This window comes from Erinaceus europaeus, chromosome 1, assembly GCF_950295315.1.
Source record: "Erinaceus europaeus chromosome 1, mEriEur2.1, whole genome shotgun sequence".
Classification (NCBI taxonomy): domain Eukaryota; kingdom Metazoa; phylum Chordata; class Mammalia; order Eulipotyphla; family Erinaceidae; genus Erinaceus; species Erinaceus europaeus.
The window spans coordinates 128623198-128643790 of NC_080162.1; the positions used below are offsets into that span (position 1 = coordinate 128623198).

At 36.3% G+C, this 20593-nt stretch overlaps 1 protein-coding gene across 7 annotated transcripts in view; it reads left to right on the forward strand.

The window, feature by feature from the left end:
• The window catches only part of TRPS1 (transcriptional repressor GATA binding 1), a 269537-nt gene that overhangs the window by 49878 nt on the left and 199066 nt on the right, over positions 1-20593 (forward strand). For all 7 annotated transcript variants that reach the window (XM_060195746.1, XM_060195738.1, XM_060195752.1 and 4 more), the window contains 2 exons: positions 1828-2756; positions 16673-17805. In XM_060195746.1, the coding sequence (XP_060051729.1) occupies positions 1828-2756; positions 16673-17805 (2062 nt within the window). The remainder of the gene's footprint in view (positions 1-1827; positions 2757-16672; positions 17806-20593) is intronic.

Here is a 20593-nt window from a genome sequence, read left to right on the forward strand (position 1 = left end):
ATTTTCTTAAGTATAGGTATCCTATTTTTGACATCCAATAAAATAAGATTTCATCTTGCAACCAATTATTTATACTCTATTACATTACCTTGGGTCGATTCACATTATGATATCTTTGTCTTGCCAGCTTTCCAGAAGCAAAGGCTCACCCAAATATCCAGTGTGGTTATATATGAGTGTGGTTCTTTAGCTATTGTGAGAGACTATAGGCAAAATGACTAAAGCATGTTATTAATTTGGATTTTCTCATGGCATCTTGGCTAATCATGGTGTAATTTATTGTGTTAACTCTGCAGTTGTGGCAGAGTCAGGTAGTGAAGAAGCCTTGTTATTAGCTACTCACAGGTGGATTTTTTCTAGAGATATTTGGGGTGACAAATATCTGTCAACTGTGAGATTAAGGATTTCAGGTCAGAAAACTTGACTTGCTTTGTACTGCATTCTTTTATTAACACAACACACATCACTCCTTATCTCTCTATGACCTGAGTGCTGACTCATTAGTCTTCACTAGAGGATTTTGCTACATTCTTCCTATGTTGATCCTCTTCACTGGTGCCATTTATTTTGACAGACATTGCTGAGCTAATATGTAGTAGTGAATCTTGGGAAACTGCTAATATTATTGCTACAAAATGACACCATATAGTTAGATGCAATGTTTCATTTCAGTCATTTTGCACTGTGCACATGATCAGATTGCTACTATTTCCACCATACTGTGCCTATATATAGAAAGCCAGGAGTTTGGGTTCATATAATCTTGGCAGAAGAATCCTAGTAAAATTTGACCTGAATGCTATGATGTATATCAGATCTAACTTTTGGGAAAATCCTCTAACAGAGGCTTAAAGAAATCTATCTGTAGCGCAGAAAGGAAACCTTTGTCACTCTCCATTCCTGAAAATAGTGGGTGAGTTTGTACTTGGTTAATAACATGCTAGTTTTGCCTTTTTTTTTTACTATAAGAATATTTAAATTGAAACCACAATTTATATTTTAGCTGCAGGGTGTATAGCCATACTGAATTCTAATTTATGTTTTAAAATGTATATATGCTGTATATATAACACATAGTAAGTATTCTATAAATATGTATTTGTTTTCTAAAGTTTAACATACACACATGTATGCATATAACATGACAGCATATATTCATATCATTGACTATAACCAAACAGAGAAATTGAGCAAAAATTATGACTGGTAGCAAAGTGTGAGTAGTGGGAAGGATAGAGCTAGTAAGAATATTCTTTGAATTTTCCTAGAGCTGTGTTGAAATGTCAAATGAGCCACTCTGTGTGACTCACATGATTCTAAATGTACATTATTGACTTCAATCTCAAGTTTTTGCTATTCTTAAAACTCTTTCCTAGAGGAAGTTTTTTTTATTATTATTTTATTTTATGCACCTTAAAAAACACCATGTAGGGAGTCGGGCTGTAGTGCAGCAGGCTAAGCGCAGGTGGCGCAAAGCACAAGGACCGGCATAAGGATCCCGGTTCGAACCCTGGCTCCCCACCTGCAGGGGAGTCACTTCACAGGCGGTGAAGCAGGTCTGCAGGTGTCTATCTTTCTCTCCTCCTCTCTGTCTTCCCCTCCCTCTCTCCATTTCTCTCTGTCCTATCCAACAACAACAACAATAATAATAACTACAACAATAAAACAACAAGGGCAACAAAAGGGAATAAATAAATAAAATAAATATAAAAAAAAGATTTAAAAAAACCCACCATATAGAGCAAGTAAGATGTTCTAGATCCATTATTTACTTACAATTTTCAAATAACCCTGTATTTTCCTTTCCCTTTCCTTATATTTTCACAGATATGGTCCGGAAAAAGAACCCCCCTCTGAGAAACGTTGCTAGTGAAGGCGAGGGCCAGAGCCTAGAGCCTGTTGGTACAGAAAGTAAGGTATCAGGAAAGAATAAAGAATTTTCTGCAGATCAGATGTCAGAAAATACAGATCAGAGTGACGCTGCTGAACTAAATAACAAAGAGGAGCATAGCTTACATGTTCAAGAGACATCTTCTAGCAGTAAGAAGGATTTGAAAAGCTCAGTCCTGAGTGAGAAGACTGGCTTCAATTATGACAGCCCCAGTAAGGGAGGAAACCTTCCGTCCTTTCCACATGATGAGGTGACAGATGGAAATATGTTGGCTTTCTCATCTCCAGCTGCTGGGGGAGTTTCTGAGCCCTTGAAGTCTCCTCAAAGAGCAGAGGCAGATGACCCTCAAGATATGGCCTGCACCCCCTCTGGGGACTCATTGGAGACAAAGGAAGACCATAAGATGTCACCAAAGGCTACCGAGGAAACAGGGCAAATGCAGAGTGGTCAAGCCAATTGTCTAGGTGCAAGCCCAGTTTCAGTGGCCTCAAAAAACCCACAAGTGCCTTCAGATGGGGGTGTGAGAATGAATAAACCCAAAACTGAATTACTAGTAAATGACAACACAGACCCGGCACCTCTGTCTCCAGAGCTTCAGGACTTTAAATGCAATATCTGTGGATATGGTTACTACGGCAACGACCCCACAGATCTGATTAAGCACTTCCGAAAGTATCACTTAGGACTGCATAACCGCACCAGGCAGGATGCTGAACTGGACAGCAAAATCTTGGCCCTTCATAATATGGTGCAGTTCAGCCATTCCAAAGACTTCCAGAAGGTCAACCGTTCTGTTCTTTCTGGTGTGCTTCAGGACATCAATTCTTCAAGGCCTGTTTTACTGAATGGGACCTACGATGTACAGGTTTGTGTTTGTCTATCTTTGTACAGATACAATAATTGGGAATGAACTTTGAATTCTTTTTGTGCATCTGTAAGTTGAACTCCCAGTAACAGTCAGGTAACCTGCTAGATCCAACAAACAGATGTACACACTTCTTTACTCTTTCATACCATTTGTGTATTTGGAGTTTTCTTTAGCCTCTCATCATTGAGAATAATCCCAATATTTCTATTAAGTTAGGAAAAAAAAATCCTTATTTTGGGGGGGATTATCTCAACTTCACATTTCTGGGCATATTTTATGGTAATACGATGTTTTCAAAGTCTTTTGAAAATGTCGCTATTCTTTGTGAGATTACACAAAAGTAATGTCATGCTTTGTTATAGTGGTAGATTGCTGATACACTTTTGCTGTAGGTTTTGCTTCACTGAAGGTATTTTCTATGTCCTGAATTAGGATTTCATTTTATATTCAGTATTATCTTCAATCGGAATAGATATAAGCCATCCTGACTGCTGCAGAGATATATTCCTGATCTCATAACTATAAATGAAAATTTGGAAATAAAACTTTACACTGATCAAAAAGAAGTCAATGTGACTATAAACACTGGGGACACCAAAGTAACCCTGGTGTGTGCCAATAGAGCATTCCTTTATGCATTTAAGGAAAATAGCTATCATTTATGAGTGCATGCAGCAATAATTGAGATTTCTCTTCTTATTTAAATAGACATGACTTTTTGATCTCCGCTTCTGTCTTTAGTTTATGGCATATGTGAGATGAAAAAAATAAAAGCTTCCCATTTCAAGTAGAATGAAATGCAAAACTCAGTCGAAAACCGTATTCATTTCATTTTAGCGATTTTAGCCTTGTTGAAGCTCATGGTCAACTTGAGAAAGTTTATTAGTTTCTGCTATTGTCCATAGATTTCTATTGTGTTATCCAGCCATGGGATTTTAAAATATACTCTGTTTAATATTTGCTTTCCTTAGAAGTAATTAGAAGAAGTAATGGATGACTATTGAAATGTAGTAATACTCACTACACTACTAAATCCCTTAAAATATCAGTTATTTTTACCAACTTAATGGCTACCATACACTTACTATATGTCTACTGACTTAGTGGCAGTTAAGAAAGACAGACAAAGAAAGGATTATAAATAAACAGAGAGGGAACGTATTTTGAAACACTTGAGATGAACCAGAAAATAAATTTCTGAGTTTTTTTAAATAACAGAATGGCAGTCTTATCATATGAAGGGGGCTAGAAAAAACTCTTATAAAGCTAGTTTCATCCATGTAAAGCTCTCTTAAAAATTCCATCTTACTCTGTGACTTTCCACAAATAGAATTATTTCTGTGGAGCAGCAAATGAAGCCAGCATAGTTATTATGCATGAAAGCTACATGCTTTGAACTGCTGTCTTATTAAAGATCATTTCACTGTCTTGTGTCAGATGCACTCTGCTGTCAAACTATGATTGGAAAGCAAATACGTGTTTTAGATAAAAGGGTTAGATGTGAATAATGTCAGTATGTGAAATGGTGTTTTATAATTAGCAAGTAATATGATGTTAATACCTGGATTTCCGGCAAGAGTTTCAGTTTGTTCACTCTGGGGACAACTTCTGAGGGAAGCTGATCTGGGCTGTCAGGAAGGCTCTAAAATGAAGATTATAAAGGCCTATAGTTTGGACGAATTCAGATTTTTAAACACAGTTCCAATTCCCCCAAACATTTTTTTTTAAGATTCTTAGTTATTTATAGTAAAGTTTATGTTTGGGTAGAACGAGCTGGACACTTTTCCTGGGCAGTGATTGTAGAAATAAAACAGATGTGTGAGCTATCTGGATTTGAACTAATATAACTGGAAATAGAACAGCTGATCGTAGACTTCACTGTCTACTAAATTCTTGAAGTAGCACACAGTTAAAAGACAAAAAGATGTAGGAAATTGCATTACAGAAGATAATCTCAGGATCATTCCCCCCCCAGAAGAATGATATTGCTAAAAATAGAAAAAAAAAGTATTCTGTTGTAAGAGTGGGTGACTCCTTTAAAGAAACAATTTTATTTAGGAACAAGTCTAAGAAGAGTTAACTGCCTTCAGTTTTGATATACTTTTTGGGTAAAATGCAAATCTTAAATACTATTTTGCAGACACTAGATGTTAATACAGAAATATGCATGTAGATAAGTAACTTACTAATGTTGTAATGTCAGAATAAATAATGAACAACTTCCTGATAGGCATCAACCCTTTAAAAGTACATCTGAAACTCTCCTTTTTACCCACACATGCTTGTGTTGTCAAAATGTTGTTCGAGAGGTTCTTTCCTTCTCAGTTGAACTATGTAGAAACTAAAAGCTGTGGGTAGCTTAAAATGCTGACTTACAGAATTTCTTTAATGAAGTTTTGTCAGAAATTTATAGTATGCTAATGGCTTGTGTGTATTCTGGTAATAAGATGTTGTTAAATATGAGTTTTCCAGACAAATGATTGGCCTATTTTGGAATTACTTATATAAATCTATAGTTTAAACTAATTGAGAGAATAAATGAGCAATTTATCCTTCTTTTTCAAGTAAACCAGCTTTTATTTTTAACATTCAGTACAGTTGGTGATTAATGATAGATTTATGGCATTTAAAGACATGGGGGAAAAAAGGAACAGAAGTCAGAAGCTGAGAACTTAAGAACTCTGAGGCTTTGATCTATATTTTGATTTGACATGATGGTTTTGAATAATAGCAACTGACTGTGCAAGCATGAGCTATACAGTCGAAGGAAAAAAAAGGAATAATTTAAATATATTTTTAGATTCCACATTAAAAGGATGAAAATATATTTGATATATGCTTGAATAAATAACATATTTAAACATATTTGTGCTGACAGTAATCATAACTGTAAATTTTATTGGGAAGGATGAAGTAAGAATGACAAATATGTAAATATTGTGAGAACTAATAACTATTTCTTTGTACTACTGCTTAGACAGAAAACTAGCTAGATAAAGACTTAGATAAAAACTAGCTTTAAAGACCAAGTAGAAAGAAAACTAAGCTTGTTTTTCTGATCTGATGAATTCAAACACCAAACACACCACCACACACACACACACACACACACACACACACACACACACACACACACAGTAGCATTCCTGACTTTAAATTCATAAGAGATGTTAAGTCAGTAAAACAGGAATATATATCCATATCATGGCTAACTTTTAGCTAATAGACTTGACCAACATGCTAATTTCCTCAAATTTATTTTCATTTTTTTGCATGATTTTCACTTCATTTATTCATTCATTCCTTTATTGATTTTTGCCTCCATGGTTATCGCTGAGGCTCTATGCCTGCACTAGGAATCCAGTGCTCCTAGCAGCCAACTTTTTGTTTCTATTGTTACAGTTGCTACTGTTGTTGGATAGAACAGAAAGAAATTGAGAGAGGAAGGGAGAACAGAGAAGGGGAGAGAAAGATAGGCACCTGCAGACCTGCTTCACTGCTTGTGAAGTGACCCGCCTACAGGTGGGGAGCCAGAGCCTTGAACCTGAATCCTTGGGACTGTCCTTGTGTTTCACTCTGTGTGCACTTAACCAGGTGCGCTACAATTGGTAAGACCTTCATCCAATTTTTACTACCTGTATTCAGCCTTTGAGCTTACATGTAGACCAATAATAGGACAAGAACTTGAGCTCTTCAAAAAGTAATTGCAGCTTCTTCCTTCTTAATCTGCTTTATTCTACTTATATTTAAACTATTACTGAGCGGAGAACGGCTTTGTTAAACACGGCCTTTGCTGTTTCATTAGGGCTTAATGCGCTGTGCATTAGTGTGTCTGAGTCATCTTTATGGGGGGGACTCTTAGCTTTCAGATCAGGTTGTAAAAGTTAGAGTCCTGTCAAGTCGGCCTTCCCACGGGAAAGTGTCTAAACTATCCCCAGTTTATAATTGTTCATGATATGTATGTTGTTTTTCATATTGTTATCATTATTAGATCATTTCTATTGTTCCCCATTATCTAGAATTTTGCCAAGATAACTACCAGAGTTAAGTTCTAAAATTCACTTTGACCCTTTATGTAATTCTGAGATTAATAGAATTAAAAATCTTGTTCTTCAATTTACTCATGCCTGCCTTGTATTTGAGTGAAGAGCTCTACATTTCAGTTTTATAAATATTTTTTACACACACACACATAAATAGGTGTTTATAGTTTAAGCTGGAAAAACTCCGATATTAAATTTCATTTAGTTTATTTTTATTTTTTGAACCTTCTGAGTTTAAGATGCATTTTAGAAAAAAGAAACTTGAATGAGACTTTAATCAGTTCAGGCTGTATGCAGAGGTAAGAAAATTTGACATTTGAATCCATACTTATTTTCAGGACTGTGTTTCTTTAACAAGTAATAAAGTGTGCAAAATAAAGCATATGCTCACCCTAAGGCCATAAAGCAAAGCAAAGTTCTGGCATTTACCAGGTTCTTTTCATCAGTGGAAATGACTGGACTGGATAATGTAGCCCATTCTGGAGATTAGAGTATTTTCACCTTATTTACTGATTCCTTTACCTGAATCATGGTTAAAGCTCCATTTAGCTTTGTTAGATCCAGCTTAGTATGATAAATGCCAATTTCTCTTGGATTGTCACTTTTTACTGTTGTTTAATGTATAAACATCTCTTTATCGTCCTTCCTCCCTCCCCCCCTTCCTCCCTCACTTCCTCCCTCCCTCCCCCCTTCTTCTCTTCCTCCCTCCCTCCCTTCCTTCCTTCCTTCTGTCATTCTTCTTTTTCTTTTTTTTTTAGTTAACAGAGCACTGCTCAGTTCTTGTTTACAGTGGTGCAGGGAATTGAACCTGGGTCTTTGGAGCCTCAGGCATGAAAGTTTCCTTGTGTAACCATTATGCTATATGCTATCTACCCCCACACCACTTCACTTTCTTGAACATTAATATACCTCTCTATATTGGTATAATTATCAGTGTGTTGATATTTAGAATTATTCAACTCTATTATTCAATTCTATCCTCAAATGCCCTATTGTGCTAAGTATATCAAGTCAGTGATTATTTAGCGCTTTTTGTTTCTTGGGTAATTGTAATTACAGCACACATGCAGCTGTTAGAAACATAGCTTAGAAGTAGTGTGGTTACCCCAGGAAAATCTGGAGAAAGAAGATAGTCCTCTCATTTTCTGATTTCCTCTATGGAGTCTTGTTCAAGAATCATTAGCCTATATATTTCTTGAATTTTTCATCATTTGCTTTTAAGTTTTGCAATAAATGTTATTCATGTTCAGAATATCAGAAAAACATTGTTTAATTTTAATTGGAAATCAGTGTAAAATGTATTTATCTATTACTTTTTAAATTGTCCTATTAGTTAACAAAATTGCCTTTATCTCTTTTTCTAATTTTGGACTCCTTCCTAATAATAGCTAACATTTATTAAAGGTTTCTTACATGATATGTGTATATAGATACTCATATTCATAAATGTCCTTAAAGTAAACATTACCATTATTTTCACTTTATAAAATGAAGAAAGAGGCATAGAGTAATTAAAGTAACCTGCACAAGTTCACAGTTACCTAAGGGGGGAAGTGGAATGAATTGGATGTAAACGTAGGCTAGGAAATATGGCCTTACCAACTAGATGACTGAGACACCTGAAACTAAAAAGCAGTGGAGCAGAACATGGAAGAAAGCAGAAAAGACTGGTAATGCAGAACCCTTTGGTGACTCACATTGAATCTGAACATTTTAGTGATGCCTTTGGGACTGTCTCTTACCCAATCTGTGTAGTACAATGCAGGCATATTTAAACTCACTTGACTTATAGTTGAAATCATTCAAGAGTAAATGTGGCTGAATTTTTTGTGTTGTGGATTCTTTTTTATTTGTACTTTTTGCTGCAGGAACTCATTCTGATAGATTAAGGACCAAATTTTGATATAATTGATTATGGATACATGTGTCTTTTTTAAATCTCAAAATTAATATTATTTTATTCATGTATTTTAGTTAATTTTTAAATTTTTTTTTGGTTAAGAGGGCTCTGTTTTAGGAATTTGTGATTTAATATATGTTTAATAGTCTACAATCTAGTTTGGTTTTTCTATGAAGATTACATGTTAAAAGAGATGCACTCAGCCCCCACTTATAGTCTTCAAGACTGTGTAATTAAAGTTTTATCCTCTGCCTACGAGTAAGCACAGGAATGGGTGTGGAGGCAGAAAGAAAAAATCAGAATTCCTTGTGTCTAATTCAAGTGTACTTCATGCCCCAGTCATGGTTGTAGCAGGATGATTTCATGGGTTTCTGAAAGTGAAGGAAGTGAGGACTGCAGGGAGAAATTTGAAAATTCAGAAATTTTCAAAGAAAAAAAAAGTTGACATTGCTAGCAGCTCTTTTAATTTAAAAAAAAAAAAGATTTGCTTACCTTGTTGTAATGAGAGAGGGACAAAGAAAGACACTACTCAGCCTTGGCTTATGGTAATGCTGGGGATTGAACCTTTAACTTCAGGTATGGGAGGTGCACAGCTACTTTGTGTCTCCTTCTCCTTTGTCCAGTCTCCTCTGATATCTGGGTAATCTGCTGATAGCAGGCTAAAGAACACCTGAATTCCCTTGAATTCTCCTGAATTCTTGCTTAAGTCCAATAATGTGTTTGGGAACCTTAAATTAAGCAGTGGCTTATTCTAAGACCTGTTTTCTCCATAGAGTGGCTTTTTCCACCTTGATATTTCACTGGCACCTCAAAGTCAACAGGAATAAAATTGAATTTGTTATCTATTTTTCTAAAACACTTCCTTCTACCCCCCACCCCCACTTCCCTCCATGCCTTTCTCTATTTGGTTCTCCTATTTTTCTAATCATTTGGAGTAGAAATGTCAGTTACCCTGAATTTCTTTCTGATAATCATCTTTCCCTACACAGTTGGTTTATCTCTCTTCCCTACAGACATTAATGTTTACTTAATAAATGCCTACTTGTTTTCCTTTGTCTCTTCCTTCCTGTTCTCTAGTCATTCCTTTCCTTTCCTCCATCTTGCCTTTCCTTTCATTTAATCTTTACCTTTCTATTATTTCTCTACTGCCTGTCTCTATCTCTAATCATCCTTTTCTCTTTTCTTCTGTCCCTTACTTCCATAAATTAAAAACAAAATTACAATTCAGTCACCCTAAATTTTGTAGGAAATACATATTTCTTCCCTAAGAAAGTATGTCATTATGGGCTGGGTGGTGGCACATTGGGTTAAGTACACATGGTACCAAGCACAAGGTCCGGTTTAAGGATCCCGGTTAAGGTCACTTCACAGGTGGTGAAGCAGTTCTGTAGGTGTCTATCTTTCTTTCCCCTCTCTCTGTCTTCCCCATCTCTCTTGATTTCTCACTGTCCTATCCAACAACAACGACAGTAATAACAACAATGCTAAACAACAAGGGCATCAAAAGGAAAGAAAAAAAAAGAAAGTATGTCATTAAATATAGACTCTTTAATAAAGTGTGACCTTTACAAAGTATATCTCCCTGTCTCCTCCTAATCTCTTTCAGCGCTTCTGGGAGTGACATGCACGGTTACACCTTTATTTATGCTTTATTCATTTTTTTTCTTATATACCTACAAAGCTTTTCTGTGATCTGTGCCTTTGTGTCTCATGTCAAATGCCAACTCATCTGTCCACAGCTCAGTTGTCACCTCCTTCCGGAAGCCTTTGCTGACCTGCCAGTGTGGGTTAGGTTCTCTTCCTGTGTGTTGTGGGACTTGGTATACCTCTTTGCAGAAACACATTTTCCACTGTTGCTGTCATCTATTTACTTGTAAACTTTCTGTACTAAACTACCAAAGTGTTAGGACTTTTTATCTATGTCCTTTCTTTCTGTTTATCCCCACAGATTCCCATAGTATGCATGCAGCAACATACCCTTCCCTGGAGTAAGGATTTCCACAGTCATCTACACTATGTTTTCCATTAAGATACTCTTTAGAACACAGTTTCTATTCTTAGTTATTTCTGCTATGAGCCTGAGTGACAGCAGGTCAGATACAGGAGAGGTGCCCTATGGATAATCTTTTCAGCTTTATAATACACTTGCACTACATTTTCTGTTCTGTTTTATACTTTTCAGTATAAAGAGGAGGATTACTGAGACTGATTTCAAGTTTTCTTGAAATTCTACCAACCTAAGTTCTAAATAGCTATAGAAAATTTCTTCAGATTATTTGAAACTTTAGTATTTGAACAGTGATTTTTCAATAACTTATCTTTATTTTTATCTTGAAGGTTTCATTTTTATTCTTGAGTATCAGCCCATAACCTCAAGTTCTCTTAAATTAGTACCCTCCTAATTGTCTCTGTTACTGTCAATTACAGTACTTGAAAATGAACCACATCTGAGGAAGAGTGTGTTCAGTTCAAACAACTCTTTTTGTCCCACTGAAAATAAGTACATGTACTAAAGTGTTATTTTAAGAATTCTGAAACTTCAGAAAAGCCTGACAGGATAGATTTTATTGTTATTACTTATTAAGAATAGATTCTATTCTTATTGCTTTTTACTTCATATAATTAGGAGCAAGTAGAGGTTATACACCTTGAAAAAGAAACCTTTTACTATTCACTTCTGAGTGAAATACTTGTGAAAATACATGTAACTAAATTGTACATGAAAGGCATAAAGCATACTAACATGGAAGAAACATTTTTTTTTATCACTGGGATTCGTTATCTGCCTATCAATCCACTGTTCCTGATGGCCTTTTTATTTTTTTTTCTTCATTGTTATTGTTGGATAGGACAGTAAGTAATTGGGAGAGGTGGGGAAGATAGGGGGGAGAAAGTTAGACACCTGCAAACTTTCTTCACCACTTGTGAGGAGATGCCTACGCAGGTGTTTGGGGGGGAGGGGTCGAACAACTATGTTTGTGCAGATCCTTGCACTTTGTACTATTTACGCGTAACCAGGGGCACTAGTGCTCACCCCCGAGAAGAAAATATTTTTTTAAAGCTAATAGTTAAGTAGAGTAAAAAGCACCATTGTCCTCCATGAAAAACAATTTAAAACTTGTTCTTTTTCATGCCTTAAGGACTGTGTTGAATGTTTCTACATAACTAATTCATCAGTAAATGGATTTTATTCACTTCTCTTTTGTTTCTTCTCTTATTTTGTAAAGACAATCATAGATGTCATGTAGAAACAGTAAGGGGGGTTTGCTGTTACTTTTCTTAGTCCAGGTAATTTAAGGTGCCTTGTTGAGAAGTTTCCAATCTGTGCTAATTCTTTTGAGCTCTTCGTTATCCCCAAAGATATATTTTAGTATTTATTAGAAAATTTAATCATGCACCTATCTATATCATAAGGACTGCTAGGCTAATCAGTTATTATCAAAACCCTAGTTAGGGAATCGGGCGGTAGCGCAGTGGCTTAAGCCCACATGGCGGCAAAGTGCAAGGACCAGCTAAGGATCCCGGTTCAAGTCCCCGGCTCCCCACCTGCAGGGGAGTCTATTCACAGGTGGTGAAGCAGGTCTGCAGGTGTCTGTCTTTCTCTCCCCCTCTCTGTCTACCTCCTCTCTCCATTTCTCTCTCATTTCAGTCTGTCCTATCCAACAACGACAACATCAATAAATACAATAATTACAGTAAAAAACATTAAAAAAAAACCTAGTTAGCAAAAGAAGACAGACTAATTGTATACTCTTTATTCTGATGCTGATCCCTATAGTACAGTCATAGTTAAGGGATGATGCTTTTTCTACTCTTTGCTGAGTTCAACCATATGGAAAGTTTGAAATCATTCTCTGAACTTGTAGGCAGTGCTTTTTGCAATAAGATTCAATAAACAGTGTCTGAAAGTCCTTGTTTTGCATAACTGCTCTTGCATTTGTGTATCTGACCTAGAAAAGAGTTTAAGTTACTATTTGTAGGCCATAAAAATAGGGTGAATATATTCATTAATATTAGGTAGGGTTTCCTAAAATAACAAATTGTTTTAGTTTAGAATGATGTTTAGAGTATGTGAGAGCCACATTTCATTATGATTCAAGTATACATTTCTTATAGGAGAAAGTATAAGTGCCATAAATACAGCCTTTAAGTCTTTAAGTCTTCTGTTTAAAGGGAATGTTTCCAAAGTTGGCTTTAATAGTACCCACAGGCATGGGTAGATAGCATAATGATTATGCAAAGAGACTCTCAGGCCTGAGGTGTGGAAGTCCCAGGTTCAGTTCTCCAGCACCACTGTAAACCAGAGCTGATAAGTGCTGATAACAAAGTGCACTAAATACATAATTTAGTAAACATCTGCTTTGTAATAGGCATAATAATAATGTGATTTGCAAGTACTTATTATGAAATCAGTAACCTTTAGATGTATCAATATTGCTGTTATTCCTATTTTATGACATCCCTGTGTTCCTGTTTGTCCACTTGGGCCAGGGAGAGGGAGATTTCTTCCGCATCAAGTGTGCAATAATTAAAAACACCCTGAATAGTGGAATTTTGACCCCCCCCAGTAGACAGCTACAACAACTTTTAGAAACACTTCTCTGATTTAATATTTAACTCAGTTTTCATTGTGGTTTAGTTAAAGTTAAATCTAAACCTAAATGTTCTATTAACATACTTTTCTTTCTTGATCTCTGTACTTGAATAGTAATTATTCTTAACGTGGATTTTCTTTCATTCTTCCTTTATTTATTATTACTGTTATTGTTGTTATTATTGGTCTTCATTGGTATTTCACTATTCTGGGCTGATTTTTTTTCAGGTAGAGAGACAGAGATACCAGAGCACCGAGACATCCCAAAGTGATAGTGACCAGGCTTGAACCTGTGCTATGTGCTTGGCAAAGTAAATACTCTCTCCTGTGAGTCTCTTATTGGTGCAGCCTAAATTTTCTTGTGCCTAAAGTTGTCAAATACTATAATGGATGTTATGGTGCTTGGCAGTCATTTAATGTTACTCAGAAGTCATACTTAGCAATTTTTTTTTTTTTTTTGACCTGTAAGGGCACTTTGCTCAACCATTCTGGTGTAGACATGGAAGATGAAGGTTGAAAACTAAAGAACTAGAGGAATAGTGATGATTTGCCGTGGTGTCTCAGGAACTTATCTTCTGCAAGTAGTTCGAAAATTTCATATTGAGAAGCAAGGCAGCTCTGAAACAGTTCTCTGACTCTGGAATTTGTACACTGACTGTCTTTACTTGCAGTAGAGAAGGATGGAATACTTCTGAATTTCTCTTTTTAAAATTCAAGTCTTAAGTTTCTGAACAAAATACCTAATTTAAGGATAACCTGATTAAATTGTCTTGGATACAAAGATTCTCTTCTCTACTGAATTGGTAAATGTAGAATTTTTTTGTTGTTGTTAACAACTTCTCACTTTGCCGTAAGGCAAATTTTAGTTATGTTAAACACCTCAATGTTAGATCAGAATGGAAAAATTATGTGCTTTTGCTTAAATATTTCTCATTTCCCTAGGCTTGATAGACTACAGTTTTGTATGTATGCTTATAGTGATGGGCATAGACTTTGTTTGAAGTGAAACATTATCCTTTGATCATAGATTGTGAGAGACCATCAAATTATCCTACTTTGTGGTAAATGTTGTGCTGCTTGTATGTTAACAGATTTCCTTGAACTTTAAAAACACTGGAAATAACCTTATTTGTTAATATAAATTATGTGTATATATTTCCAGTAGAGGAAACTTCTGGCTAGAGTAGTTAAGTGATTATATGAATATCATTCCTCTCTTTAAAATCAGAATATACTTCAATCTTAGTTATGGACAATAAAGGTACAAATGGGTTTCACAGAACACGGTACACAGAAGTATTATTTGCATATTGAGTAGAGCATGATAATTGATTTTTGAGATGCTTGAGACTTTTGTCATGGAGCTATTTGTATATGAACAGTGATCGCACATGTCATTTTTGAGCAGCTGTTGAAAAAAGCAGAACATGATTATACCTTATGCTTAAGCTATTACATCTGGCTGCTAGAAAAATTAGGACAGAAAGTTCTTTAATAGTTGGAAAATTAATTTTTCTTTTTCTGTAGGGTACTTTGGTCAAAAATTATCTTTTAAAACATAGAGTTAGGGTGCTAACTGGTACCTTTCAACTGCCTTGAGAGGTGTGCATTGAGAAAAGAAAAAGTGCTGGATCTAAAATGCCCATGCAGACTTTCCTGACTCTAATGATAAACTGTTTTATAGTTTGGGATATAAAGCAATTCTATGGATATATTTATGGAGGAATTGTTTTATTATCTTTTAAAGATCTTACTGTATTTTAATTATTTATTTATTTTATAGAAAAAGAGGAATCAAGAGGGAAGGGAAAGATAGAGACAAAGAGGGAGTAGGGCAGTACCGCAGTTGGCTAAGCACATGTGGTACAAAGCACAAGGATGGGCGTAAGGATCCCAGTTCGAGCCCCCGGCACCCCACCTGCAGGGGAGTCGCTTCACAGGTGGTGAAGCAGGTCTGCAGGTGTCTATCTTTCTCTCTCCCTCTCTGTCTTCCCCTCCTCTCTCCATTTCTCTCTGTCCTATCCAACAATGACAACATCAATAACAACAAAAATAACTACATCAACAATAAAAAACAATAAGGGCAACAAAAGGGAAAACAAGTAAATAAATATAATAATTTAAATAAAAGGTACAGACAAAGAGAGAAAGACACCTGTAGTACTGTTTCAACACTAGCAGAGCTTCCCCCCTGCAGGTGGGGACTGGGGACTTGAACCCATGTCCTTGCAAATTGTATCATGTATGCTTATCCAGGTGTGCCACTGCCTGGCCACTGGAGAAATTATACTCTTTTGTACTTTAAATATCCATATATTTATAGTAAGAACTGGATGTTCTTAGTAAGAACTGGATGTTCTCTGTGTGACAAAAATCTTACTCAAATAAGACCCTGACAGATTTTTTTTTTCCTTGTCATTTGTCTTAAGTTGGAAAGCATTTTGAACTTTCTGTATTGGTTTATGTTCACTAGAGTTGAAGTTCCATTGCATTTATTTATTTTTAATATAACTGCACACACTCAGACTTTAACTATAGTCCATCTTATGTGATTATTTTAGCATATTAATTTTACCCAAAAGAACGAAATCTGAGATCAGTTTTTGACTCAGTGAATAGAGCTTGTTCTTTCCAATTTTGAGGCCCTGATTTCAGTACCTGGTGTCATATGGGAATATTGAAGACAGAAGTGGCATGAACGTAGGGCAGTGTTTTACTATCACTCTCTTTCCAAAATAGAGCATAAAAATTAAGTCTGGGTGAAGGTCCAGCAATCCCCAGACATTGTATGAAGCCCAGAGTTCATTGCCTGGCACTAAATTTTTTTTAAAAAGGGGAGGGGACAGAATTCTGCTGTTTCTGCCTACTCAGTGTTGTAGGAACTGAACAGGACAGGACACTTTTTGGAAGAAAAAAAATGTCTCTATTGAGTAATCTCTGAGCAACTTCTTTGACTTTGACATCCACCCTTAGGGTTATAAGAAGTTCTTTGTGATTTAGATGCTTTCACAGGCACATGATTTGAAAGAGGCAGTATTAAAATTTACATCTTTGAAAGCTGTTTCCTTAGTTTTTTAAAAATTATTATTGTATATATTATTGAATCCTTTGGGTTATAGTACTTTTATTACTTGCCTTCATCTGTTACTTTGGTAAAAAACGTTTAGCATAATTATCCTCTTAAAGAGTCACTAATGGAAAAAATGATATGTTTATATGGTTGTGATTATGCAAATGTTTTCAAAATAATCGAAAGTACTATTACTATTACTATTCTATTATTTTGATGGGAAATACCTGACACTGTCCATTCCTTCCTTCTACAAAAAGCGTTGAATCAGTATCTTTAAAATAATCTCAATCTCTTCTATACCAGGTCACTTCAGGCGGAACATTTATTGGCATTGGACGGAAAACACCAGATTGCCAAGGAAACACCAAGTACTTCCGCTGTAAATTCTGCAATTTTACTTACATGGGCAATTCATCGACTGAACTAGAGCAACATTTTCTTCAGACTCATCCGAACAAAATAAAAGCTTCTCTTCCTTCTTCTGAGGGTGCAAAACCTTCTGAGAAAAACTCTAACAAATCCACCCCAGCACTTCGCTCCAGTGATTCTGGAGACTTGGGAAAGTGGCAGGACAAGATCACTGTCAAGGCAGGTGATGACTCTCCTGTTGGCTACTCAGTACCCATCAAGCCCCTTGATTCCTCAAGACAAAATGGTACAGAAGCCACCAGTTACTACTGGTGTAAATTTTGTAGTTTCAGCTGTGAGTCATCTAGCTCACTTAAACTGCTAGAACACTATGGCAAGCAGCATGGAGGAGCACAGTCAGGCAGCCTTAATCCAGAGTTGAATGATAAACATTCAACTAGGAGCTCTGTCATTAACCAGAATGACCTAGCCAAAAGTGCAGAAGGGGAGCCAATGGCTAAGGCAGAAAAGGCATCTACTGGCACTAAAAAGAAGGACTTCTCCAGCAAGGGAGCAGATGATAATGTGGTAACAAGCTACAATTGTCAGTTCTGTGACTTTAGATATTCCAAAAGCCATGGCCCCGATGTAATTGTAGTGGGGCCACTTCTCCGTCATTATCAGCAGCTCCATAACATTCATAAGTGCACCATTAAGCACTGTCCATTCTGTCCCAGAGGCCTTTGCAGTCCAGAAAAGCACCTTGGAGAAATTACTTACCCATTTGCTTGTAGAAAGAGTAATTGTTCCCACTGTGCGCTCTTACTTTTGCACTTGTCTTCTGTGGCGGCCGGAAGCTCGAGAGTCAAACACCAGTGCCACCAGTGCTCATTCTCCACTCCGGATGTAGATGTGCTCCTCTTTCATTATGAGAGTGTGCATGAGTCCCAGGCGTCAGATGTCAAACAAGAATCGAACCATCTGCAAGTATCGGAAGGGCAACAGACTGTCAAGGAAAGCAAAGAACACTCATGTACCAAATGTGATTTTATTACCCAGGTGGAAGAAGACATTTCCCGACACTACAGGTAAGCCTTATTGGACTGAGTATAAGGAAAATAGTAGAAAGGACCCAGAGAGCTGATTGAAGATTTGTTGGGAGTGATTGTGGTGAAGACTTATGGTAGATATAGGGCAATATAGCAAAAAAGATAGTTTATTAATCTGTACACTATATACTATGGGTGTGATGACCACATATACCTTTATTGGCTTGCTCGTCTCAGACCATTTACTCTCAGGTTTCATATGTATTTTATAACATTTGTTGAATGTATTTTTAATGTTTTTAATGCTGATAGTGCCAGTGAATTTACTGATTTTTAAAGAAATTTACTAATTTTTATTTATTTGTATTCACTAAATATGACTCACACTCCTGCAATCTTTTTTTCATTGTTACCACGGTCATCACTGGGGCTCAGTGCGTGCATGATGACTTCATTGTTCCCAGTGGCCATTTTTTCCTTAAATTTGACAGAGAGAAATTGACAGGAAGGAAATCTAGAGAAGGAGGGAGAGAGATACTTCACCACTTAAGAAGCTTCCCCCCTTGAAGGTGGGGACACAACACTTGAACTCTGGTCCTTATACATGGTAACACATGCACCCTTAACTGGTGTGCAACCACTACATCATTTTTAATAGGTCAAGTCCCAAGGCTTCAATATAAGTATCTCACCATTTTTTTGTTTGTTTTATTTTTCTCCCCAAATTACAAACAATTCAAGTGATTAACAGGTTGCTTATATTTCTTTGAGAATGAGGTTGGACATTTTCTCAGATTTTACAAATTGGGCAAGCACCTTGCTTTACATACAAACATAATCTGAAAGTGAGACTTCTGTGACATATAATCCTTTGGATTTCTGTATACTCCTTTCCCTGTGCAGGTAAAGCTGGTTAAATTTTTATCCAAAAATATAAATAAGGTCTGCTTGTACTTTTGCTTTTGCTCTGTTCTTTTTTTTTTTTTTTTTTTTTCCCTCCAGGGTTATCACTGGAGCTTGGTGCCTACACTACAAATCCACTACTACTGGAGGCTATTTTTTCTTTTTTTGTTGCCCTTGTTGTTTATTGTTGTTATTATTATTATTGTCATTGTTGGATAGGACAGGGAGAAATCCAGAGATGAGGGGAAGACAGAAAAGGGGAGAGAAAGATAGACACCTGCAGACCTGTTTCACCGCTTGTGAAGCAACCCTCCGCCCCTACAGGTAGGGAGCAGGGGCTCGAACCTGAATTCTTATTCCTTGAGCTTGAGGTCATGAGCGCTACTGCTCAGCCCCACCCTGTTCTCTTTGTAAACTTAAGCTTGGACAATTAATATTTCTAAATTTAGGCTTGAGTTTATGATATGTATCTTTATGCATTTATGTATCCATCCCATAACTAAATTCCAGAAATACACATTGTACCTGAAATTGAATATAAAGGAAGAAACATGGTATTTTGTGCCCTAACAGAACTTGAAATGTTGTAGAAAAAAATATGAACTAATAATCCCTGAAGTGGTGATGTTATTAAAGGTGAAGTGGAGAGTTATGGGTTTGTATATAGTGACAATAAGGTCTAATATGTTAGGTCAGGGAATACTTACCTGAGGAAGGAACATTTAGACTAAGACTTGGCTATAAGTAGGAACTTAATCAGCAAAGTCATGATGGTATAGAGTGTTTAAATATTATCAAGCAGTTTTTGGGTGCTTTCTTACTAATATGACTCTGTGTCAAAGTAAAGAACTTTATTTACTATTTTAAGTGCTTTCCTATTCACAGACTCAATATCTAAGTAGAAAAAAAGCTAGTCATTTTAACTTTCACATGGCAAGATTTTAAACTGTCCCATTCTCTTGAAGGCTATTTTAGTACCAAGTGTGTGTGTGTTTTCTTAGTCACAGTAATGAAGCCGTTCACGTCCAACAATAGGCTAATAATGTGAGATGTTAATTTGAAGGGCTTCCTAATGTTCACAGTGAATCTCAATGTTCAGAAAACACTTCCTTGAGATTTACACTGTTTAATTTATAAGGTCAGCCTTGGGAAAGACAGTCCTGCAATCAGATATGTGTTCACACTTGCAGTGAGTGTTTCTGGTTCCTCTGATGTAAGCTGCATGTTAATTTATTCATGGGGCTAGCAGACATTAACTTCTTTCTGAGATTTACTAGTGTGGATATGTAAGTATACACATTTTGTTCATGTACATATGTTAGGTGATGTAAAAATTAGAGAATTCATTCTTCTTTATGGAGGAAGCCTCTTTAAAAATATCAAGAAAATAAGCTTCAACAACACATTCCCTGTCTCTTGCTCTCTCTCTCTCTCTCTCTATTTTCTATGATGTATTTAGCTACAAGATCACTTAGATTACTAGGTGCTTTTTTCAAGGGCTTAGATCACTGTTTGAAACCCTGTCTGAGAAAACTGAGTATCCATATGCTTTGGTTAAACAAAATAATACCCATAAGAAGAATTATGAATACAAGTATTGCTGTGGAGCTGGGGAAATAGTTTAATGGTTATGCAAAGGAGTTTCATGCCTGAGGCTGTGAGATCCCCATTTCAGTCCCTAGCACCACTTTAAGTTAGAGCTGAGAAATGCTCTGGTCTCTCCCTCATTTTCTCTTTCTTTCTGTGTATTTCATTCAAATAAATAGAACATTTCCTTTGAAAAGCATTGCTGTGGGTGGGGAGATAGCAACATAATGGTTATGCAAAAAGACTTTCAAGTTTGAGGCCTCCAGTTCCCAGGTGCAGTCTTCAAGTGCTGTCATAAGCCAAAACTGAGCAGTGATCTGGTCAAACAGACAAAGCA